The following is a 26,594-nucleotide window of genomic DNA, read 5'->3' as shown; positions in this document are numbered from 1 at the left end:
GGGCTTCCTAAATGCGACATGCCCCCCAAAAACCATTTCAGCAAAATTCACTCTCCAAAATTCCATTGTCACTCCTTCCCTTCTGAGCCTTCTAGTGCACCCACAGATGAGGTTTTCTTTACTCGATAGAAATTGGGTTACTCATTTTGGGGGGCTTTTTCTCATTTTACCCCTTGTAAAATTTAAAAAACTGGGTCTACAAGAACATGCGAGTGTAAAAAATGAAGATTTTGAATTTTCTCCTTCACTTTGCTGCTATTCCTGTGAAACACCTAAAGGGTTAACAAACTTTCTGTCATTTTGAATACTTTGAGGGGTGCAGTTTTTATAATGGGGTCATTTATGGGGTATTTCTAATATGAAGGTCCCTGATAAAATTCAGATTTTGAAAATTTTTGGAAAAATTGGAAAATTGCTGCTGAACTTTGAAGCCCTCTGATGTCTTCCAAAAGTAAAAACATGTTAACTTTATGATGCAAATATAAAGTAGATATATTATATATGTGAATCAATATATAATTTATTTGGGTTGTCCATTTTCCTTATAAATAAATGTACAATTCTATAATAAAAGAGAGACAGAGCTTCCCATGGGATTGCATCGCCAGTATAACCAGGTGCAGACACGTTAGTGCATAAGTGAAACTGCTCACCTGGTTTGGTTGTGTTACAGACACAACTACTATATGCGCGTCAGTCAGGGATAGTGGAATCCCTGGCATCAGTATAGAGGGATCTCCATGCCGATAGTAGCAGTGTTGAAAGGTTGAGGAAAAAAATGGACTTGTAGCACAAATCACTTAGACAGCAATGGAAGGTAAAATTCTTCTTTATTTCAAACAATAACAATGCGTTTTAAGGCTACACTGCCTCTTCGTCAGGTAAACAGGCTTACATGCATGAACATTAAAACATCAGTGTTTATACCTATACCTACACTCGCCAGGTATTGCTCATCTATAGCAAACATTCTTAAAATCAAGTGTAAGGTTAATAGTGTTATTATAGCATAAAAGTGTGGTATATTAAAACCATATATAAATATATAATTAGAATATGTGGATCAGGGTTTCCGCTGCATTCGGTGACCAATTAAAAGGTTTCCGATAATTCTTGGAAAGGTATAGAGTCTGCCAGAATAACTTCTTATAGTTGATTATACAGTTATTCTTGCTCTTAGGCAGCTTTCACATTAATGAATGGCTTTGAGAACAGATGCAGAATAATGTGAGAAACGATCTGCAATATATACGAAGAAAACTAACGCATTCTACTGAGAATTAGTGACCAAATATATATACATTATAAACTGTTGGATTTGTGTGAGATGAAGGGTTATTACTAGGGATGTCCCGATATCGATACTGGTATCGGTATCGGGGCCGATACTAGCCATTTGCATGGTATCGAGGACCCGTTTAATGTCCCGATACCATGCCCGATACCTGTTGCCGCTCTGCTGCCCAGTTCTCCCATCCTCCCGTCCGCATCATAGTGTTCCATGGAGGAGCATGTGACACACACGTCACTCCACCTCCTCCACTGCACCCAGCGTACTGCTACAGAGAAAGCAGAGTGAAGTGTATGTCACATGCTCCTCCATAGGACGACACGATGCGGACCGGAGGAGGGGAGAACGGGGCAGCAGAGCGGCAGCACCCGACCCGAGGAGGTGAGCTGCCTGCAAGGAGGGGGCTGCTACTAATGTCTACAGGGGGGGACTGCTGCTGTCTAAAGGGGGGCCCTGCTGCTGTCTAAAGGGGGGCCCTGCTGCTGTCTAAAGGGGGGGGCCCTGCTGCTGTCTAAAGAGGGGGGGCTGCTGCTGTTTAAATGGGAGCCCACTGTCTAAAGGGGGGATGTGGTCTACAGGGGGGCTGCTACTTATGTCTACAGGGGGGCTGCTGTCTAAAGGGGGGGCCCTGCAGCTTTCTAAGGGGGGGGGGGCCTGCAGCTGTCTAAAGGGGGGCCCTGCTGATGTCTAAAGAGGGGCCCTGCTGCTGTCTAAAGGGGGGCCCTGCTGCTGTCTAAAGGTGGGGGGGCCTGCTGCTGTCTAAAGGGGGGGCCCTGCTGCTGTCTAAAGGGGGGGCCCTGCTGCTGTCTAAAGGGGGGCCCTGCTGCTGTCTAAAGGGGGGGTCCTGATGATGTTTAAATGGGGGCCCACTGTCTAAAGGGGGGCTGTGGTCTACAGGGGGGCTGCTACTTATGTCTACAGGGGGGCAGGTGTCTAAAAGGGGGGCTGCTACTAATGACTGCAAGGGGATACTACCTACTATTAAAGACAATCTTACAGCACCTGCACTAACTTGAATTTATGGGTAGATAGTGCAGGTGACCCGGTTTCTGCCATTGCTCACCATGTGGTCATGGGTCTCACAGCCAATGCAAATTTCCTGTTCTGTCCAATGGAGAAGAGAGAAATCTTGGCTCATACTACAGCAGCCTCCTCCATTGTACACAACAAGGACCCACATATCATACGGTAAACAGCGCCAGAAACTGGGACATCCTGGTGTCAGATTCCCTTTAAAATATAAGTACTCTTACTTGGTATCGGCGAGTACTAGAATTAAAGTATCGGTACTCGTACTCGGTCTTAAAAAAATGGTATCGGAAAATCCCTAGTTATTACTATAATGCAGAGGGGAGCAAGTAGAAAATCATGATGGTGAATGGAATAATGGTAATATGGCAAATATATATACAGGGTGGGCCATTTATATGGATACACCTTAATAAAATGGGAATGTTTGGTGATATTAACTTCCTGTTTGTGGCACATTAGTATATGTGAGGAGGGAAACTTTTCAAGATGGGTGGTGACCATGGCGGCCATTTTGAAGTCAGACATTTTGAATCCAACTTTAGTTTTTTCAATAGGAAGAGGGTCATTTGACACATCAAACTTATTGGGAATTTCACAAGAAAAACAATGATGTGCTTGGTTTTAACGTAACTTTATTCTTTCATGAGTTATTTACAAGTTTCTTTGTTTACAGCCAATGACATGTCGTCAAGGTTAACACGTGGGGAGCGGATAGAAGTTGTGTTGATGTCTGGTGAACGCAGTAACCGGGTCATTGCAGCAGATTTCAATGCAAGACACCCTACGAGACCAACCATCTCCCATGCTACAGTTAGCAAACTACTTGCTAAGTTTCGTGAAACTGGTTCAGTGTTGGATTTGCCAAAATGTGGACGCATGAAATCTGTCACTAATAAAGAAACATCAGTGGCTGCCCTAGCTTCATTCAGCAAGAGCCCACAGCGTAGCACTCGCCGCATGTCACTGGCGAGTGGCATTAGTCAAACATCCCTTCGATGGATATTAGCTACTCACAAATGGCACCCTTACAATCTCCAGCTACTGCAGCATCTCAACGAGGATGACCCAGATCGGAGCACTGAATTTGCAGAATGGGCAAAAGAAAAATTGGAACAGGCCCCTCAGTTTACGCAGAAGATTTTGTTCAGTGATGAGGCAAACTTTTATGTGAATGGTGAAGTTAACAAACAAACCCACCGCTATTGGCCTGACACTAACCCACATTGGATAGATCCCTCCAAGACTGTTAGAACACAAAAATTGATGGTATGGTGTGGTATATGGGGTACAAAGATAGTGGGGCCATTCTTCATCAATGGAAACCTCAAGGCCACTGGATATGCAAAATTGCTACATGATGATGTGTTTCCCTCTTTATGCACTGAAGCTGAAATGTTCCCTGAGTTTTTCCAGCAAGATGGTGCACCACCACATTATGGGTGTCAGGTCCGAACATTCCTAGATGAACAGTTTCCTGGAAAGTGGATTGGTTGTCGTGGGCCAGTTGAATGGCGGACCGGTGTTTGTTCATTCTTGCTTTTAGTTGTTGTTTAGTTTGTCCTACATATTGCAAGTTGCATTCACATTCCAAAAGATAGATCACATAGGATGGTGAACAGTCAATTTTGCTTTTTATTTAGAAAATTTCCCCTGTGGTGTTGCTTCCGAAGGTGTTGGTCCCATGTCTGATATTCAAGCAACATTTACAGGAGTGACTGTGGCATTTAAAAGCGCCTGGCTTCTTCTCAATTCTTCATTCTTGAGCCTACTAGGGGCTAATTTGCTTTTTAAAGTAGCTGCTCTTCTAAACATGAGTTGTGGTTTTCTTGGAATGAAAAGACAGGATCTTTTAGAAAAATGTCCCAGTTCTCTTCCACGATCCGTCTGATTGTATTATGTTTAGTGGAATATGTAGTTATGAAGTTATGTTTGTGGTCCAGTTGGGGTTTTCCTTTGTCTTTGTTATTATTATTATTATTTTTGTTGTCCAATGTCACTTCTGCTCCAATTTTTATGTTGCCTTCTCCAATGTTGTTCACATCCTGATTATTTGTCAGGTCTCGCTGCTTTCCCAATTTACCTTCCACTTCCTATAGTGGCAGCTACTGTAAGATAAAAGGCTATTGCAGTCAACTTTAAAAAAAAAAATTTGTTATAATTTTCTCACCTTTGTTGGATAGCTCCAAATCCAGATATTCCATGCGGTCATCGCATCTACCAGGGAGTGAAATATTATAACGATTATTATTAAGGTATTCAGTGAATTTTATAAACTCCTCTCTTGTTCCCTTCCAAATAAATTGCAGATCGTCTATGTACCTTTTATATAATTTGTAAATGTATTCAGGGATGTGGAAATCCTATTGCCCGACGCCAGGGACAAGTAGTTTTGGGCGCCGGGCAAGTTAATTTTTCATAGATTTAGCCCTGTATCGGGCTAGCAGGGACAGTCCGACTTCCCCCGTATTTTTCTTTAATGCCGGTGTGAGGCGCAGGAGCCGATGCAAGTCTGCACCTCACACCGGGCTCAGAGTGTATGGAGGGGGCGGCGGCGGCCTCCAGCTGATTTCAGTAGCCAGGGGCCGCTGCTCAGAGAACCCACCCTGTGCCCAAGTCTGTCCTCCTTCACACACAGAAATCCTCCCCGTGCAGTGCAGTCTGTCCTCCTCACACATTATCAGGTGAGGAGCTGTGCACGGACGTCCTCCCCCTCACCCTCCTGCTCTGTGTTTTCCCCGTGCAAACTTGCAGCCTCCCCGTGGTGTATTAGGTCCTGTGGAGACAGAGCAGGGGGAGGGGGATGGAGCTGTGTGCGGGGGAGGGGAGGAGCTGTGTACCGAGCTGTGTTCGTCCTCGCTCTCCCCCTGCTTCTTGTGTAATGTAGAGCGGGGGGTGTGAAGCTCAGGTGAGGAGGCCGAGCATGCAGGTGGCGGGAAGGGTGGTTGTATATGTATGTAATGTATGATTAGGGGGGGTGTATCAGCGGCGCGTGTATGTATGATGCGTGCATATGTATGGTGTATATGTATGGTGTGAGTGTATATATGATGTGTGTATGATGTCTGTGTATGTGTGTATGTAATGTATGATTGGGGGGGTGTATCAGCGGCGGGTTTATGTATGATATGTGCATATGTATGGTGTATGTGTATGATGTGAGTGTATATACGATGTGTGTATGATGTCTGTGTATATACGATGTGTGTATGATGTCTGTGTATATACGATGTGTGTATGATGTCTGTGTATATGTGATGTGTGTATGATGTCTGTGTATATATGATGTGTGTATGATGTCTGTGTATATATGATGTGTGTATGATGTCTGTGTATATATGATGTGTGTATGATGTCTGTGTATGTGTGTATGTAATGTATGATGGGGGGGCAGCGGCGGGTGTATGTATGATGTGTGCATATGTATGATGTATATGTATGGTTTGAGTGGATGTGTGATGTGTGTATGATGTATGTGTGATGTATGTGTGATGAGTGTATGGTGTCTGTGTATGTGTGTATGTAATGTATGATGGGGGCAGCGGCGGGTGTATGTATGATGTGTGCATATGTAAGGTGTATATGTATGGTTTGAGTGTATGTGTAATGTGTGTATTATGTATGTGTGATGTATGTGTGATGTGTGTATGTGTATGGTGTCTGTGTATGTGTGTATGTAATGTATGATGTGGGAGGGGCAGCGACGGGTGTATGTATGATGATGTGTCTGTATGTATGTATGTAATGTATAATATAGGGGGCAGTGGCGGATGTATGTATGATGTGTCTGTATGTAATGTATAATATAGGGGGCAGTGGCCTGGTGTATGTATATGTGTATGCATGTATGTTTTGTACAGGGGCGGACTGACAAGTGCCGTCGCCAGTTGTGCTATCTAATTTTTTTATTTATTTTTAGTGGCTTCTGGCCACCCATACTGAATTGCACCACCAGAATCCCAACCCGTCATACTCGCCCGCCGACCAAGAGCCCCACGGATGCACACAAACACGCCAGAACCAAAACTACAACTTCCAGCATGTTGCACCATAACCTAAACTGTAGAAAACTAAAGTGTAACATGCTGGAAGTTGTAGTTTTGGTTCGTGTCAGCTGCAGAGCCATAGGCTGCATCAGGGCATGCTGGGAGTTGTAGTTACTAACTACAATTCCCAATATTCCTTGACACAGACTATGGCTCTGCAGCTGACAGGAACCAAAACTACAACTCCCAGCATGTTACACAATAACCTTAACTATACAGTGCAACATGGTGCAACACCCACACAACCATAGGCTGTATCAGGGCATACTTGGAGTTGTAGTTATCTAGTAACTAAATGCAACTTCCAGCATTTTCTGACACATAAATTAGAGTAAATAAAATGCACCACACAAACTGGAGAAGCAGAACCCCCCCCCCCCCCCCCAGTAACACAGCGCTGTTCAGTGTTTTCCAATCATAAGTCCCTATGAAGACTAAAAAATAGTGATTGAAATATTTTAAGAAGTGCGTATATATGTGAATAAGCCCATTTCCTAATAAAAGTTCTGATAACAAGTGGTTCCGATAAAAACTACAGATCACGGCACATAAGATTACCCTTATACATCCCTGTATATGGAGAAATTGGAGTTATAGGGGTCAGATGGGGGGGCTTGCCTCGGGTGTAAAAGGATCTAGCTACAGCTCTCCCGCCGCTAATAGCCTGGCATGCTCCGATCACCATGGCCGCTATTAGACCATTAGATCACCACTGTCTAAGTTGACATCAGTGTCTAAAGGGATCTTATATCCATCCCTGGTGGTCTAGTGGGGTGGATCGTACTATTTTGGTTGAAATTATTTTATCTACCAGGACGAGTGGATTTTCTTGAGGGACAAGTAGATTGTGTTCCGCTTTAGTCCCTTGGACAAGTAGTTATTTATTTTAATTCCCACACCCGTGTATTCTTGCTCAAACGCGCCCATGAATAGATTAGCAAACACGGGCGTGAAGCGAGTACCCATGGCAGTTCCACGGGTCTGCAAAAATATTTTTTTCTTGAATGTGAAATAGTTGTGGTACAAAATAAATCTGATACAATCAATGATGAATTGTAGAGCAATCATCCTCTAAAACTTTTTCTATAACCCCAAAACCTTGTTCGTGGGGAATATTTGAATATAAGGATGAAACATCCAAAGATGCCCATAAAAAGCCAGGTTGCCACTCTACATCCTTAATCTCTATTAAGAATGGAGAGTCTTTGAGGTATGAATTTAATTTGACGACGTATTTTTGTAATAAAGTATGCACATATTTTGACAGGTTACTAGAAATGGAGTTAATTCCCGAAATGATAGGTCTCCCTGGGTGGTTGTCCATATTTTTATGGACTTTGGGGAGATTATAGAATAACGCTGTTTTTGGATTCTTTATAATAATAAATTATTTCTCTTTTTTGTTAGAATGCCTTTAGTGAAAGCGTTCTGGACCAAGTTAATACATGTCTCTTGGTACTTCAATGTAGGGTCAAAAGTAAGTAAGGTAGTCTGGGTCTTCTAAAATTCTATAGGCCTTTTTCACATAGTCACCTCAATTCTGTATCACGATTCCTCCTCCCTTATCAGCACTACTGATGGTCAGATTCATATTTTGTGATAGCATCTTTAAAGCCTCACGTTCTCCTTTGATGAGATTGTGTTTTTCTGGACTCTTTTGGTTCAGGTTCCTAAATTCGCCTGCTACTAATTCAAAAAAGGTTTCTATATATTGACCTTGTGATGGGTGGTAAAAAAGATGGATGGTGGTTTTAGGTGCATATTAATGGGAGGTGGGTCCAGTAGTGGTGTTGTAATCTCTGAGCTTGATGTTTCTTTAATCATTTGAGTTGGTAAGTTGAAGTGTCTGGTTAGAGTTAGTTTGCGGATGAACCTGTTAAGATCAATGAATAACTCAAAATCATTGATTCCGTTAGATGGACAGAATGAGAGTCCCTTGTTGAGGAGATTCATTCTCGTTCCAAATGTGGTCTGAGAGATTAAATATTTGAATACTCTCTTTGGTTCCAACTTTAGCTACTGTTATTTGTGTATTCTGTTCTTCTTTACTCTTGGTAAGATAGAGTCTTTTCTCCCTGCTCCCTCTCCTCCTGCAGACCCTTTTGGTTTTTCTTTTTCTTCTTCTTCCGGTTCTTTTCTCTTCTGGGGTTTTGGAAATTGGTAATGTAATTGGTTCCCAGGTCTTTCTTTATTGTATACGTTGATGTTGGTGTGAGGGTTGTCGGGAGATCTAAAAAAAAAATGTTGAGTGATGGGAAACTTGATTGTTGGGAGGAGTTGCTTTAAAGGAAATCTGTCATCAGAATCACCCGCACTAAAGCTGTTACACAGGCTTGTAGTGCGGGTGATCCTGATTAAAACGCTTCTTACCTGGTTAAAAATGGTTCAGCGGTTCTTCAGATATCTTTATTTTTAGTTTCCTGTTATTCCCTGGCTTGGGACTCAGTGGGAGGTCTTATCATCTCGAACTCGGCTACATGTCATTCTAGCTGGGCGGAGCGTCCGCTCGGCTCATGAATATTCATGAACTTAACGTCGTAATCTAACTCCTTTTTCTAGGTCTGGTGGGGAGGGCCGCGCATGCGCCGCATTCCGTACAACCTGAAGTGTGGAGTCTCCATCTTCCTTATGGGTGCTGTTTCGGTTCTGACCCACATGGGAATGAAACCTACTATTGGTGAAATGTCGGGTATTTTGTAGGTTCTTTTGGTTTTGATCCGATCGATCTTACGTACTTCTTACGTGGTCCATAGGGAGTGGGGTTATGTTGTGTGGATTTGTTTTGAATCTGGTTGGTATTCTTTTCCCCTCTGTCATTTGGCTCTTCCATGTCGATGTTATTTGTGTCATCCTTTTGCCAGTACTTTATGTTCCCGGTCATGTAATCCTTCCTTTTTTTCCCCAGGACATCTCTTTCTATGTTCAGGATTCTCACTGTGAGTGCTCTATCTAATTTCGGGAAATCCCGATGGTTTCTATGTTCGTTAATGGTGTCCATAAGGCTCGATATATCTGAGTTTAAAGCCTGGCACACTGTTTCCTGTTTTTTGCATAGTAGTTCCATAATAGTCAGAGAGAAGTTATGTATCATAATCTTCCATTCTTCTACAAATAAGACATCATCCTTAACCCCTTAACGCATATTGACGTTTACGAACGTCCATAAGCGTCTCCTGAGGTATGACGCGCGCTCAGCAGGTGAGCGTGCATCATACCTGGTGGGTCCCGGTTGCTATAAGCAACCAGGACCCGTGGCTAATGCCGGACATCACCGATCGGGCCGATGTCCGGCATTAACTCTTTAGACGCGGTGATCAAAGTGAAAGTAAAAGCTTCCCGGCAGCTCAGTCGGGCTGATCGGGACCATCGTGATAAAATCATGATGTCCTGATCAGCTGGGACGCAGCAGAAGGGTGCCTTACCTGCCTCCTGCGCGTCCGATCGGCGACTGATTGCTCCAAGCCGGAAATCCGGGCTTGAGCAATCAACCGCCGATAACATTGATCCCTGCCATTGAATGCAATGGCAGTGATCAGTGTATTGAATCAATGTACTGCATGTTATAGTCCCCTAAGGGGGCGATGACATTGCAATGAAAAGTTTTTTTTCATAAAGATCATTTAAAGGGGTACTCCGGTGAAAAACTTTTTTTTTTTTTTTTTTTTAAATCAACTGGTGCCAGCAAGTTAAAAAGATTTGTAAATTACTTCTATTAAAAAAAAAATCTTAATCCTTCCTGTACTTATTAGCTGCTGAATACTACAGTGGAAATTCTTTTCCGTTTGAAACACAGAGCTGTCTGCTGAATCACGAGCACAGTGCTCTCTGCTGACATATCTGTCCATTTTTAGGAACTGTCCAGGGTAAAAGGAAATCCCCATAGCAAACATATGCTGTTCCGAACAGTTAATAAAATGGACAGAGATGTCAGCAGAGAGCACAGTGCTCGTGATGTCAGCAGACAGTTCGATGTTTCAAAAAGAAAATAATTTCCACTGTGGTATTCAGCAGCTAATAAGTACAGGAAGGATTAAGATTTTTTAATAGAAATAATTAAAAAATCTGTTTAACTTTCTGGCACCAGTTGATTTAAAAAAAAAAAAAAAAAAAAGTTTTTCACCGGAGTACCCCTTTAACCCCTTGCCTAATAAAAGTTTGAATCACCCCCCTTTTCCTATAAAAAAAAAACTGTGTAAATAAAAATAAACATATGTGGTATCACCACGTGCGTAAATTTCTGAACTATAAAAATAAATCATTAATTAAACTGCACGGTCAATGGCGTATGCGCAAAAAAATTTAAAGTCGAAAATAGCGTATTTTTGGTCACTTTTTATACCATAAAAAATGAATAAAAAGCGATCAACAAGTCCGATCAAAACTATAATGGTACTGATAAAAACTTCAGATCATGGCGCAAAGAATGAGCCCTCATACCGTCCCGTACATGGAGAAATAAAAAAGTTATAGGGGTCAGAATAGGACAATTTTAAACATATAAATTTTCCTGCATGTAGTTATGATTTGTTTCATAAGTAATACAAAATCAAACCTATATAAGTAGGGTAATGGAATGGAAGGTAAAATTCTTCTTTTTTTCAGCCAATAACAACGCATTTCGAGGCTACACTGTAAACAGGCTTAACTGACTAAGAGGCAGTTTAGCCTCGAAATGCGTTGTTATTGACTGCAATAAAGAAGAATTTTCCTCAACCTTTCAACACATTTTCCTTATAAGCAGAGAGTTTCAAACTTTTAAAAAATGCAACATTTTCCCATTTTTCATAAAATTTTGGAATTCTTTACCAAGAAATGATGCAAGTATCGACGAAAATTTACCACTAACATAAAGTAGAATATGTCACGAAAATACAATCTCGGAATCAGAATGAAAAGTTATTAATGCTTAAAGTGACAGTGGTCAGATTTGCAAAAAATGCTCTGGTCCTTAAGGTAAAAATGGTCTTGGTCCTTAAGGGGTTAACTTTCTAGCACCAGTTGATTTGATAAAATAAAAAAAATGTTTTCCACCGGAGTACCCCTTTAATGGTTTGGGTGTTAGGCAGACCTTGAGCTGTGTAAGGGGCCCAAAATGTTCTGATGGTAGCCCTGATTCAGACTAACTATAATATGTTTTACAACCACTTACTAACCTGTTGATAGCAGCTATATAATTTCTCCTAACATCCTGGAGAAACTATTCAAACCAATCATTAGCCGTATTGTTTATTTTGTATGATTGTTTTGCTAAGCTTTTTAAAGGGGTTGTCCCACAATCAACACTAAGCCTTCCACAGGATGGCACTTCCAGCGGTCAGACATTTATCATCTATCCTGTGGATAGATGATAAGTGATGATGGTGGGGCAGCTTCTTTAAAGGGTGCCAATAATTCTAAAGATAACTGCATAGGTTATATGGCAATACATTTTTAGCAGAAAATTAGGCATAATTAGATGTCAGAACAACACTGGTTCAAATATTTTAATCAATATGTAATTTAAAAGTTAAAAACATAGTCAATATTTGTGCCAGACCAATCATCTTAAGTCATAGGCCAAAATAATTATACTAGAATAATTATTAATTGGTGGCAAGTTATCTAGTTAAGATGAAAGATATATTTGTTACACCTGTAAAAAATAATTACATATAGCTACTTACTTAAAGTAAAAGAAAATTCCTAAAGATATCAAAAGTGATGCGACCGACAATCCATGTCCAATAATGGTCAAGTAAAACAAATTGAGGGCTGTCTACAGAAAGAAAAAAAAATGTATAAGAATATGACATATAACACAAAAATTAGGGATCGACCCTTTAACGGATTGGCCGATATTATCGTCCGATATTCACGATTTTGAAAGTTATCGGTATCGGCATCTAACCTGCAGACAATGCCAATAATGCGTTCAGCACTGCTCCGCACGCCAAAACAAGGCGTGTGCACTAGGGGCACAAATCGTGGGACTTCAGTCCCGGCCCTGAAGCAGTGGCGGATCCAGGAGGGGGGCAACGGGGCAATTTCCCCCCCCCCCCCCCCCGAGATTGCTGCCCCTCCCTGACAGCATGGTGGAGCAGGAGCTGTCAGCTGTCCCGTTCCACCACTCCCTCACCTTTCTCACACACTGCTCCATTCTTGCAGTGGGAGTGAGAGCCGCGGGGACGCCATCCCCGTCAGGCCGGCGCAATGACATCACATCATCGTGCCGGCACCCGGAGATCACATCCCCGCAGCTCTCACTCACACTGTAAGAACGGAGCAGCATGTGAAAAAGGTGACCACTGCTCGGGCACGATATGGGCGGTCAAATTATAAGTGAGGGGCACATGTCAGGGGGCACTATATGTGAGGGTCACAGGACAGGGGGTATTATATAGGAGGGATGAGGGGCACATGACAGGGGGCATTATATGTGGGGGCACATGACAGCCCCCCCACTCCCCCTGTCATGTGCCCATATAATGCATGGAAAATCGCTATAAATTATCGGCTATCGGCCTGAAAGTTCACAGGTTATTGGTATCTAAAAAATAAATATCGGTCGATCCCCAATAAAAATGTTATTGATGTTAGTAAATTAAATAAATTTGTGAGTGCACATAGTTACTCTCTAATTGCTTGGACAAGGCACAGGCACATGAACCAGCCAAAATGCTACATTGTCCAGGAATCCTATGGTGAATAAATATTATACAGGAAGGTACACTATCTATTTTAATATACAGTGCTGTAAAAACAGTATTTGCTCTGATTTACTCTATGATTGCATTTGTGCTACAATTATTTCGGCTGTTTTAACACAATGTCAAAGTCATCACATTGTTTTTTTAATTTCATTTATTGAAGAATAAAAATTTACCCAACACAGACTTTGTGAAAAATGAAAATGCTCCCTGGTTACTCAGTCAGCTAACTGAATAAGGTTAATACAAATGTGTGTACAATTATGGTATGGTCTGTTGTAATAAAAAAAACAACACAGGCTTGATGTAGTTGAGAGCCGTGCAGACATACTGTTCATTGAAATTTTTTATTTGACTAGTAATTGGTTTACCACTTTGCAAGTAAACCTGCTGTTTAGCTGGAAATTATACAGTTGTTAAAATAGCATCTATGGCTTGTAGAACTGCATGGCCAATAACAAAAGAGAATAGCAGGTCCACATGGTTTTCAACTGCATTGCTGCCACATGACATTTCAAACAGTAATAACTCATTCTACGGTATGGGGTCTTACCAAAATGTCTTCAACCGCGCATAAGCGGCTATTTCAGGAAACACTAAAATAAGTCATTTGACCGCTTGGGCAAAAAAATAAATTTCTGGGTAAAGTAGCAAAATAAAATCCAAAGCAAACCAAAAGGAATACAAAAGAAGTATTTTTAAATTTGCCTATACAGAACCACCGATGACTGCTAAGCCATTTCAGATAAACTGCAGTGGACCAATAAGTCAAAAATAGAACTTTGTTAAACACACGGGTCCGGTTTGAGAATTTGCAGTCATAATTCAGTGGTCTGAGGCTGAAGTGCATTTGTTAAATGCAGTCACACAACAATATAAAAGCACAAAAGTAAGAAACATTTAATGCAGGCAGATCAATGCCTGATAAAAGTGCAAATTTAGCATAACGGTGGCCCTGGGCCTTTTACAAGGTGCAATAATTGGCCTGTTTGGAAGACAATTGCCCTGTATAAAAGGCCTTTTAGTTCAATGCTCAATAATAAAAACTAACAAAATTAAAGATATAGAGTGCCCTAATCAAAGGCCTGCTTTGCACCTAATTGTAATGTTGATGTAGGAATTGAAATGGGTAGTTCAGGTTAAAAGAAATGAAAGTGTTATCCCACAACCCTAAATTATTATTATTATTTTTTTTTTCAAAAGGCACAGTTCCTGTATGACTATTACAAATACAAACCACTGGAAAACTAAATCCCCAGCAGCACCCATATTGTTCTGTATTCTGTATCTACCTGAATAGTTTGATACTATCTGTAAAGTGATACTGTTGTATTCGTAAATAACACTGCTGACAAGTCCTAGATCTCTCTGGAGAGACTTTGGTAAGATCTTAACAGCTACTGCTGCGACTACTGTAGTAATATAATTAGATATTCTAATATCAAATGAGACTGATATTTTTTGATATATAGAAGGTGGGGGACTTCAATTAAAAAATCTTCACCCTTCCAGTACATTTTAGCAGCTGTATGCTACAGAGGAAATTATTTTCTTTTTTAATTCCTTTTTTTGTCTTGTCCACAGTGCTCTCTGCTGACATCTCTGTCCATGTCAGGAACTGTCCAGAGTAGCATAGGTTTGCAATGGGGATTTTCTCCTGCTCTGGACAGTTCCTGATACGGGCATCAGGTGTCAGCAGAGAGCACTGTGGACAAGACAAAAAATTAATTCAAAAAGAAAAATTATTTCCTCTGTAAGATACAGCTGCTAAAAAGTACTGGAAGGGTAAAGATTTTTTTAATAGAAGTCATTCACAAATGTGTTGAACTTTCTGGCACCAGTTGATTTAAAAAGAAAATGTTCTCCACTGGAGTACCCCTTTAAGGATGTCTCCAGCAGCAACAGCAGATAAATACAGGGTGGGAATAAAAAAAAAAAGTGGGGGTGGGGGGGGAGCTTAGTTTATGTACATATATGAAAAGTGAACGCTTCTGAAAAAAGTAATTTATATACCCAATGAGCCAGCAATGGGGTCATGGGGACATCCCTTTGAATGTGGATGAATTAAAGTAATTCTGTAAAGAACAGTTAACCAGGAATCCTCCAGATCAATGTGGTCATGGTCTATTTCTAAAAGTATTATATGACATTCCTCTGAAACAAAAGCTCAAAATCTGGGAGTAAAAAAAATACATTTTCAGAAGTCTGTTTCCCAGAGATTCTGGCACTTTTGTTCACCAGTTAGTAGTAAGGCTCAGCTAAAGAGCCCAGGACAAGACTCTGATTGTCATACACAGAACTGTGGGAAGATTTCTGATACAAGCTGTCTCACAGCCAGATGCACATTAACTTAAGCCCTAACTTTTTAAAAAGAGTTTTGCATCCATCATAGAAGGAGGAGGAGATAAAATGATATCTGCTATGGCGATTTGCTCCTACTCCGGACAGTTCCTGACATGGACAGATGTGTCAGCAGAGAGCACTAAGATCAGACAAAAAAGAAATTCAAATAGAAAAGAACCTCCTCTGTAGTATACAGTAGCTGATAAGTACTGAAAGGATTAATATTTTTAAATAGAAGTAATTTACAAATCTGGCCCGAGTTGATTAAAAAAAAAAAAAAAAAAATTCCACCGGAGTACCCCTTTAAGCATCTATATGATGCTTTTGATGACTGATTAAACCAATTAGTATATATTTTAAGATATTTAAAAAACAGAAGCTCTGTGTGATGTGTGTGTATAAAAGTGGTTCCTTAAAAAAAAAAAAAAAAAAGATGATAATATAGTTTCAGAAACACCCACCTTCACTCTTTCAATCGTGAAGGCATTACACTGTGTATAATTTGTCCATGTTCTATTACTGTCGGGATGCCTGAACCAGTATCCATGTGCATCACAATGCTTTGTAACTTTCTCTTTAAAACAGAAAACAAATCAAATGGTTACTTATGAAAGCATTAATTGATTTGAAAAAAAGAAATTACTTTATTCCCAGCGTACAGCATGTGTAATTCCATTCTTTGTGTCTATTTTCCCCAACATATATACGGTTTCTGTGCTAGAGTCAAAACTGTAGCAGACCACACTTTTGAGTCCAGCACATAAAAAGTGTACGCTTGGGGAAGAAACTAAAAGTTATAGGCAAAATGAGATGTGATTGGGGCCTTAGGGTCATTTCAAACTAGCGTAATATAACTAGGATATTCACCCACCCAAAGTTTGCATAGGTGAAACCGTCCAAATACATTTATACTTTATGTATGTTATACTGCATTTAGACCCCAATTCTTCTCACAGGAGTATGTACAAAAACACAAAATATATTCCTACTAACACAATGCCAGTTCATCTCATATCTACATATTATGTGTCATGAAGACAAAATAAAATATCAGTAATAATCAAAACTTACCTGAGGGATCAAAGTCCTGAAAATAATCTGGGCAGTGTTGCTCAGAAATGTCTCCTGCTGTTGCATCTCCCCAACATAACCATCCATCCCATGTTCTATTACAAACCCGACCTAGAAAAATAAAAAGGCAAATTATTAATAGGTTTATATAAGGTTTAAATAAGGGTACAATGTTGCACAATAGCAGAAACAAATAAATTAGAAATTTGTCCAGAATGGTGAATGAATAGTCCATCATTTGGGATAGGATGAAAATATTACATGGATTAAAAAATATTATACAAATAAAAGTCTGAACAGTTCAATAATAAAAGATGGAAGTCTGGCCCTACCTACTGTGTCTGAGTCCACACTTCACATAGGGAGGAGAAAGAGTCTAGACACCAACAACCTATGTGACTGTGGTGCTCTGTAAACATACAGCTTGTTTCCATCCAAGGAATAAAAATGGCACCCACCAATATGTGAAGACAGCACTATAGGCATGAGGAAGTGCATAAGCATGAAATAGGTGTCCAGAGAACACCCCTGTTTGCACTCCATGCTGCCTTTGTATGTATGCACACAATTGTATAAAGTAACAAGAAGTCTTCAAAGTCTTCACATATCAGTGAATGCCATTTTCATTTCCTCTCTATTTGGATAAAATATGCATATGTGCATATGTGTGAAACCCATAACAAAGATATGGTGCAACCAATTGCCTTCACAAGTCACATATGCAAGTCACATGATTAGTGAATAGGGTCCACCTATCTGCAATTTATTTTCAGTGCAAATACACCTGTTCTGTGAAGGCCTCAGAGTTTGTTAGAGAACATTACTGAACAAACTGAAGCATAAAGGAGCTTACCAAAAAGGTCAAGGATAATTTGTGGAGAAGTACAAAGCAGGGTTAGGTTATAAAAAAAATAAACTAAGCTTTAAACATCTCACAGAGGGCCAAAACATTCATGATAAAAATGGAGGCACAGCTTCAAACCTACCAAAACAAGGCTGTGAAGCCAAAGTGACAATTTGGGCAAGGAGAAAATTAATCAAAGAAGAAACCAGGGCCGGACTGACCATAGAGCATACTGGTAAGCCTTTCGTCCACTGAGCCGTATATGTATTTAACTATAACAACATATTAATGACAGGCTTATAGTTAAATGTGCCGAACGGCTGTTTGACAAATGGAAGATTTGTGCCTTGGTCTCCCAATCACTCTTGTGGTTGCCCGCATTATGCAGACAGCCACAAGACACCAAACAGCCTTCCTTTGGGCTCCAGTACATCTGACACTTGACTTAATAATCATGTGCCGAAGATCAGATCAGAGATGAGGAGAGCAGAGGCGACGCTGTGGACTGTCTGTCCGGAACAAAGGTTATAAGTGCCGAAAAGTGTATTGGAGTGGCGCTATCCCGGTTCCTGCATTTTCTATAACACTTGCTTCTTGGGTGTGTATGACCTATAATAGGGGTTATACTACTATATATATGTTGTTGCCTCTTCTTGCACATGGCTTTTACTGTGTTTGCAGTCGCTTGATGCACTTTACTATTTAAATCCTCATGTCCTACACTATTGGTGTTCATTATGATGCCATTTAGTCTGGGTATATGGGTTCATTCTTTAGTATAATTATCCATATTAATATGATTATGTCCTATACTATTTAACTAGCAAGGCATGCAGGTTGCAGTGATGTCCCACTTTTCTGATGTGTGAATTCCTCCCCATAATACTAATATTGTAATTTTACTATAAATTTTAATAAAGATTGTTATATTATGTGTATTTTTTTATATAAGTGACTTGGCTTTCTATTTTTTTGGTATATATGCTATGCATGGAAATCACCATATGGTTGCCTAATTAATTACAGGGCTTACCTTTGTTGCACTTTAGGAATATATATTTGTACATATATTCAGCATCTCCATGTTTTGGTGTGTCATTTTGAATAAAACTACCTAAAAGGGGCTGTCACTACTATTACTACTAATAATAATCTTTATTTATATAGCGCACACAGATTCTGCAGCGCTCCTAAAGGGGGCTGCTGCTACTACTACCACCAATACCAAAAGGGGGCTGCCACTACTATTACTACTATCTTAATGGGGCTGCTGCTGCTGCTACTACTACCTAAAGGGGGCTGCCACTACTACTACAAAAAAAATGGAGCATCTGAAATAACTACCTAAAGGAGGCTGCTGCTACTACAATTAATGCTTAAAGGGGATACTACTACTACTTAAAGGGGGATGCTACTACTACCTAAAGGGGCTGATTCTACTACTACCTAAAGGGGGATTCTACTAATATTACTACCTTAAGGAGCCTACTGTTACTACTACCTAAAGGGGACTGTTATTACAACTAGCTAAAGGGGGCTGTTGCTACAACTACCTAAAAGGGGACTGCTACTACAACTACCCAAAAGGGGGCTGCTGCTACAACTACCCAGAAGGGGGTTGCTACTACTACTACTACTACTTATAGGGGGCAGTTGATACTACAATATGCTATGCAGGGGGCTGCTACTACTATATATGGGGGGGGGGGGGAGGGGGGGGGTTGCAACTATATACAGAGTGGTACCAATTTCAGGGAGACCTACCTACAGGGAGTAACTCCTACTAATAGGGGGCTGCTACTAGATAGATAGATACAGTGAGTAACAATACAGGAGGTAGGCAGCACAACCACGTAATCCAAGAGTTTCTTGGGGTGCAGGCAGAGAAATACAGTCCCAATCGCAGACTGCATAGACAATCCAAGATACAAAATTTCCACAGCACACCCAGTATTAAAGTGCAAAAAAGTGGGATTTTATTGACCCATATCAGATGCGACGTTTCCATGGCATCCCGCCATCTTGAAAAAGATGGTGGGATGCCATTGAAACGTCGCATCTGATATGGGTCAATAAAATCCCACTTTTTTGCACTTTAATACTGGGTGTGCTGCAGGAATTTTGTATCTTAGATACAGTGAGTAACTATCTACAGGGGACAGCAATCTACACGGGGACCTACCTACAAGTGACACCTGCATACTGAGGGAAACCTTGTAAAGGGACCTGTCTATCTACTGGAGCGACCTATCTATTTATCTACCGTCTGAACTGTAGGACACCAAAGGGGACACTATCACTGTTAAGAGCACTGTAGGTGCTGGAAAATTATGGTTTCTAAAATGGTTGTCTGGCAGGTTCTGCGGCGACAAGTTGTGGCTGGAAGAAATTGTCATAACAATCTGGGCCGTATGGAGAAGAAAAGGTAAAGGAAAAGTAGTAGACATCATCTGTAAGTCACTAATGTAACTGCACTGTAAGCAGAGCCTGTGTAGAGCTGATAACTACCACTATATGTCACTGTATGGTGATAACATTTCCTTCTTTTATACTGGTATTATTGGAAATATTGGTCTCAGTATGTAGGATTGAATCAGTAAAAGTATCATGGTAATATCTATGGTAATCATATTTCTCCTTGTATACTGGTATTACTGGTGATATTGGTAACAGTATATAGGATTTGGTCTGTACCAGTATGACAATAATATGTATAGTGATAAAATTGCTCCTTGGATACTGGTTTTATTGGACATATTGGTTAGTAAACAGGTTTTGGACAGTATAATGGTAATATGTAGGATGATGTATATTGTCCTTCCCCTTTGCAGCTCCGACTTCACTAACTGAAATTGGCTGCTTACCTTATAGATTTCACAGTATGAATGCATGAGATAACTCAAGATTTTTAAGGGGTATTAGCAGTAGTCACACACTTCTAACTTCTAACACAGTGTCCATATAAATTCCCTTGCCACAGTGACCATAACACAGTTACATCATCATTTATAAGGTTGAAACAAAAGAGTCCATCAGGTGCAACCTAAAACCCTACTATGTTTAACCAAAGTAAGGCTTAAGAACCCTATGAGACCGATGCCAGTTGTTCCATAATAGAAAAACAAACTGGGGGAAGAAAACCCCAAGGTAATGTACCCAAACTAGGAACCCCCAACTTAAATTAGTGAGGCTAAATTAGTGACACAGAGGCTATCCTCTGTGTCCTTGACAAAGCCTGTCCCACTGGCGAAACGTCAGACAGGCTAACTATGTCATTTTAAATAGCAGACTGCCAAACCATAAATACATCAAAGCAGAAGCACATCAGTAGATGCATTTGCTCCGTGACCGCTGTTAACAAGTGGATATGCCCACAGCGTGTCAAGTACAAAGAAAGGGAGTTGTATGCAGTCCCATACATAACTACTAATGCAGTTGCATGACATGGGCGGCACACTGTGTTTTTAAAGTTTGCTATTATTTGGGTTACACACTCTACGGAGTACAATAAAGTTTACTCACTAATTTAAGTTGGGGGTTCCTAGTTTGGGGACATTACCAGGGGTTTTCTTCCCCCAGTTTGTTTTTCTATTATTTGCTCTGGATCCTCCGGGAGATTGTATTTTTTAAATTGTTCCATAATAGGACAAAATCCTTCCCAACTTCAATAATAAATAGAACAAATCACTAACTGTCTGTTAGTGCATGCTGGGAGTTGTAGTTTTGCAACAGTTGAAGGCTAGCCCCCCCCTCCCCCCATGTGAATGTACATTCACACGGACAGAGGTTTACAGCGAGTTTCCCTTTCAGTTTGAGCTGCAGCAAATTTTCCGCCGCAGCTCAAACTCCCAGCGGGAAACTTGATGTGAACCCCCAGCCGTGTGAACGTACCCTAAAAAACACTACACTACAATAACACAAAATAAAGTGTAAAACACTACATATACACCCCCTTACACTGCCCCCCACCCCCCAATAAAAATTAAAAACATCTCATACGGCAGTCAAATACAGATTGTTCTGACTTTTTGTTTTAAACTTGCATGATACTACATATTGTTCACACAGAGCACCTGACCTGGGGAAGCTTTTGACTTCATATCCCGTCCTCATATATTGTTGTCATATCCCAACCCCATATCCTGTCCTCATATCCTGACCTCCTATCCCGTCATCATATCCCAACCTCACATCTCAAACTCTTATCCCGTCCTCCTACCCCGTCCTCCTATCCCGTCCTCCTATCCCGTCCTCCTATCTCGTCCTCCTACAAATCCATGTGCCTCCAGCTGATGCAAGACTACAACTCCCAGCATGTACGGTCTGTCAGTGCACTCTGGGAGTTGTAGTTTTGCAACAACTGGAGGCACACGGGTTGGAATCGCTGAGTTAGGAAACAGACTCTAGCTCAGGGTTTCCCAACCAGTGTGCCTACAGCTGTTGCAAAACTACAATTCCCAGCACGGCCAGACAGTCAGGGATGCTGGGCGTGTAGTTCTGCAATATCTGGCCCTTCAGATGTTGCAGAACTACAACGCCCAGCATGCCTGGACAGTCTGGGCATGCTAGGAGTTGTAGTTATGCAACAACTGGGGAAGAACAGTTTGGAGACCGCTAAGTAGTGGCCTCCAAACTGTAGCCCTCCAGATGTTGCAAAACTACAACTCCAAGCATGCCCAGACTGTCCAGGCATGCTGGGAGTTGTAGTTCTGCAACATCTGAAGGGCCAGATATTGCAGAACTACACGCCCAGCATCCCTGATTGTCTGGGCATGCTGGGAGTTGTAGTTTTGCAACATCTGGAGGACTACAGTTTGGAGACCACCATATAGTGGTCTCCAAACTGTGCCACTTCAGATGTTGCAAAACTACAACTCCCAGGATGCCCAGACAGTCATTGCATGCTGAAAGTTGTAGTTTTGCAACATCTGGAGGACTACAGTTTGGAGACCACCATATAGTGGTCTCCAAACGGTGACCCTCCAGATGTTGCAAAACTACAACTCCCAGCATGCCCAGAAAGCCTTTGTCTGTGTGGGCATGCTGGGAGTTGTAGTTTTGCAGCTTTTTGAAGGCCACAGTGAAGATCACTTATCGCGATTTTCACTGCAGCCTTCTCCACCGCACTTTCCGGCCGCCGCTCCTCCTGCTGCAGCCGCTGGTCCGTGATGCCGCCTCCGCAGGTCCGGGTAAGCCGGGCCATGCTCCCCCCTCTCCGCCCGTGTTCCCCCGCTCTGTACCGACTTCCGATCGGTGGCCAGAGCGGGGGAAATTAACTCAAACCCCCCCCCCCCCCCTCCTGCCATTGGTGGTCAGCCTGACCGACCAATGGCAGGGGATAGGAGGGGGTGGCAACACTGCCACCTCGCTCCTATCCTTTAGGCTGGTCGGAGCTGTCTCTGACAGCTCCGATCAGTCTTCTTTTTCGGGAGATCGGGTCACCAGTGACCCAATTTGCCCGGATTGCGATTTGCTGCGATCGCCGATATGGGGGGGTCTCAGGACCCCCCTAGGCATTGCCACGGGATGCCTGCTGATAGATATCAGCAGTCATCCCGGTCCGATCACCACCCGGCGAGCGGCAGTGATCGGAAATGCCGAGGGCATATGGATACACCCTCCATCCTTAAGTGACGGGACGCGAGGGCGTATGCATACGCCCTTCATCCCCAAGGAGTTAAAGGGGTACTCCGCCCCCAGACATCTTATCCCCTATCCAAAGGATAGGGGATAAGATGTCAGATCGCCGCGGTCCCGCTGCTGGGGAGCCCGGGGATCCCCGCTGCGGCACTGCGCTATCATTACAGCACAGAGCGAGTTCGCTCTGTGCGTAATGACGGGCGATACAGGGGACGGAGCAGCGTGACGTCATTGCTCCGCCCCTCGTTACATCACGGCCCGTCCCCTTAATGAAAGTCTATGGCAGGGGGCGTGACGACCGCCACATCCCCTCCCATAGACTTGTATTGAAAGGGGCGAGCCATGACGTCACGCTGCTCCGTCCCCATGTATCGCCGTCGCCCTTTGGATAGGGGATAAGATGTCTAGGGGCGGAGTACCCCTTTAAGACCTTCATTATCAAACACTCATGAATTCTTGACTCCTCTTTCTTATCTATTTTTTCACTGCCTCCCTTAACTGTGCATATCTAAATAGCGACATCATATTATTAGGAATTTTATATTGTGCATTTAGCTCCTCAAATGGTCTGAGTTTCTCAAAAAATTGTGCAACATATTTTAAATTATATTTACCCCAAAATCGCCACTCCTGTCCATCAAGTTCTTTGAATCTTGTGGTATTAAATAGTCTTGTGCAATCTAGTGAGCCTTCCACCTTCATTACTTTACTCATTTGTGCCCAAACTTTACCCACCATCTCTGCTATAGGCTCCTTTCTACCCAACTTGGATTCTAAAAATTCTCCCATATCTTCACACGCCTCCTTTTTTTTTTCTTTTACCATGTTAGCAAAGGAATCTGTTTCCTTCCACTTCTTTACGTACCTCAACTGTGCCGCTATATAGTATAGTCTAAAATCTGAAACAGCTAGTTCTCCATTCTTCATTCCCCTACATAAATAACCTAATTTCAGTCTTGTTTTTTTTCCCCTTCAGACCAGTTCTCTTTCCATAGCTTCAATTTCTTAAAAAATTTGTTCTCCTAACCATACTGGACTATTGGTCAACACAAACAAGATCTGAGGCAGGATTATCATCATTAATAGGCTAATCCTATCTACCATACTAAGTGGTAAACCTATCCAAATTTTTATTTTTGCTTTTATCTTCCTCAGAGTGGGCCAAACATTTAATTCCGGATATTTTAAAAGTTGCCTTCCAACATTTATACCCAAGTACTTAAACGTTTCTCCATCTCCTATTATCTTGAGTCTCCCATGAGATATTTGTTTATTTAGTGGCATTAATACAGTTTTATTCAAATTTATACTCAATCCCGATTTATTCCCAAATTCCTCTTTTTCCTCTATTATCCCCTCTAGTGCCTGTTGCGTCTGCCCCCCGACACCTAAACCCCTCTACCATCTTCATGTTTCTAATCCTTGTTGCCAATGGTTCAATGTATAGGGCGAAGATATGGGGGGACAAAGGAAAGCCTTGTCTGGCTCCTCTGGTCAACTGAAACCCTTCTGACTGGATCCCATTTACCAGAACCACTGCCCTGGGGGAGTCATACATAATTCCCATCCATTTCATAAAATCTTCACAAAACCCATATCCCCTTATTACAGTCCAGAGGTAGGACCACTACACCCTTTTGAAGGCTTTGACAGCATCCAATGACAGGATGGAGTGGTCCCCCCCCCTTCCATTTGCAAATTTCCAAACAGTCTTCTCACATTATCTGCGTGGTTCTTTCACTCATAAATCCACATTGATCATTGGATATTAATAAAGGCATTACCTTCACCAATCTCACTGCTAAGATCTTTGCCAATATTTTCAGATCAGTATTTAGCAGTGAGATTGGCCTATACGCATCAGGCTCATGTTCGTTTTTCCCAGGCTTGAGAATCAATGTTTTCATTGCCTCCTTCATTGAGGGGGGGTAATATTCCTCTCTTAAATGTCTCTAAATAACTTCACCATTCTGGGGACAAGAACACTTGCATACTTTTTGTACAGTTCGAATGGTATCCCATCCGGACCTGGGGCTTTTGATCTTGGTGCTTCTTTTACCACCTTCCATACTTCACTTTCTGAGATCTCACCTTCCAACATCTCAACAGCTTTCTTTGTTAATTTTGGTAGTTCACATTCATCAATATATTTTTGTATGTTTTCTTGTTCTACTTTTGTTTGTGAGGTATATAACTCTTTATAAAATTCTAGAAAGACTTTTGTGATTTCTTTCTGTTCTCTTACAATCCGTCCCCCTTTATCTTTGTCGGCTGCTATTAATGTTTTTTCTTTTTCTTCTTCTATAAACTTGGCCAGCCATCTTCCCGGCTTTTAACCTTTTAAATATCTCTTCTGCTATGACTGGAACATTGTTTTTTTAACCTTTGCTGTTAATAATTCTTTATACCTCCCTATTGCCGCTTCCCATTCTCTTCTATCCTTTTCCAGTCCTGTTACTACAAAGTACTTTTCTGCCTCCTCTACTTCCCTTCACATCTTTTCTTCCTCTATCTTAGATTTTTTCTTCATCCTTACAATTTTCTCTTTACAAATATCTCACAATACCGCCTTAAAAGCATCCCAAACCATCCCCTCTGAAGCTGTTCCATCATTAACTCCTTAAGGACCAAGCCCATTTTCACCTTAAGGACCAGAGTGTTTTTTCCATATCTGACCACTGTCACTTTAAGCATTAATAACTCTGGGATGCTTTTACTTATGAATTTGATTCCGAGACTGTTTTTTCGTGATATATTCTACTTTAACATAGCAGTAAAATTTCAACGATACTTGCATCATTTCTTGGTGAAAAATGCAAAAATTTCATAAAAAATTAGAAAATTTAGCAATTTTCGAACTTTGAAACTCTCTGTTTGTAAGGAACATAGACATACCAAATAAATGATATACTGATTCACATATACAACATGTCTACGTTATATTTGCATCATAAAGTTGACATGTTTTTACTTTTGGAAGACATCAGAGGGCTTCAAAGTTCAGCAGCAATTTTCTCCTGAGTAGGAAAATACCCCATATGTGGCCCTAAACTGTTGCCTTGAAATACAGGGCTCTGAAGTGAGAGAGCGCCATGCGCATTTGAGGACTGAAAAAGGGATTTGCATAAGGACGGAACTGGATGCAAAAATGACACTTGCCTCCGATACCAAAAATACCCTATGGCAGTGTTTCCCAAACAGGGTGCCTCCAGCTGTTGCAAAACTTCCAGCATGCCTGGAAAGTCAATCGCTGTCCGGCAATACTGGGAGTTGTCTTGCAACAGCTGGAGGCTCCGTTTTGAAAACAGTGTCATATGAGAAATGTTTTATTTGGGGGGGGGGGGGCTGTGTAGGGGTATGTGTATGTAGGGTTTTACTTTTTATTTTGTGTAATGTAGTATAGTGTGGTGTTTTAAGGGTACATTCACACGGCCGGGGTCTACAGCGAGCTTCCCGCTGGGAGTTTGAGCTGCGGCGGAAAACTTGCATCTCAAACTTGTAGCAAGAAGCTCGCTGTAGACCCCGGCCGTGTGAATGTATCCTGTACATTCACATGGGGGGGAGGGGCGCAAACCTCCAGCTGTTGCAAAACTACCACTACCAGCATGCCCTTTGGCTGTCCGTGCATGCTGGGGTTTGAAGTT

General features: G+C 41.6%; 1 protein-coding gene across 1 annotated transcript in view; it reads right to left on the bottom strand.

Annotated features, from left to right (window-relative positions):
• CALCRL (calcitonin receptor like receptor) overlaps positions 1-26,594 on the bottom strand; it is a 264,381-nt gene that overhangs the window by 115,216 nt on the left and 122,571 nt on the right. The window contains exons 4-6 of the mRNA XM_056533480.1: positions 16,467-16,577; positions 15,857-15,969; positions 12,030-12,121 (exon numbers count right to left, since the gene is read on the bottom strand). Of these exons, the coding sequence (XP_056389455.1) occupies positions 12,030-12,121; positions 15,857-15,969; positions 16,467-16,577 (316 nt within the window). The remainder of the gene's footprint in view (positions 1-12,029; positions 12,122-15,856; positions 15,970-16,466; positions 16,578-26,594) is intronic.

The sequence above is a fragment of the Hyla sarda genome, chromosome 8, assembly GCF_029499605.1.
Source record: "Hyla sarda isolate aHylSar1 chromosome 8, aHylSar1.hap1, whole genome shotgun sequence".
Taxonomy (NCBI): Eukaryota; Metazoa; Chordata; class Amphibia; order Anura; family Hylidae; genus Hyla; species Hyla sarda.
This window is presented reverse-complemented; position numbering and strand designations above follow the sequence as displayed.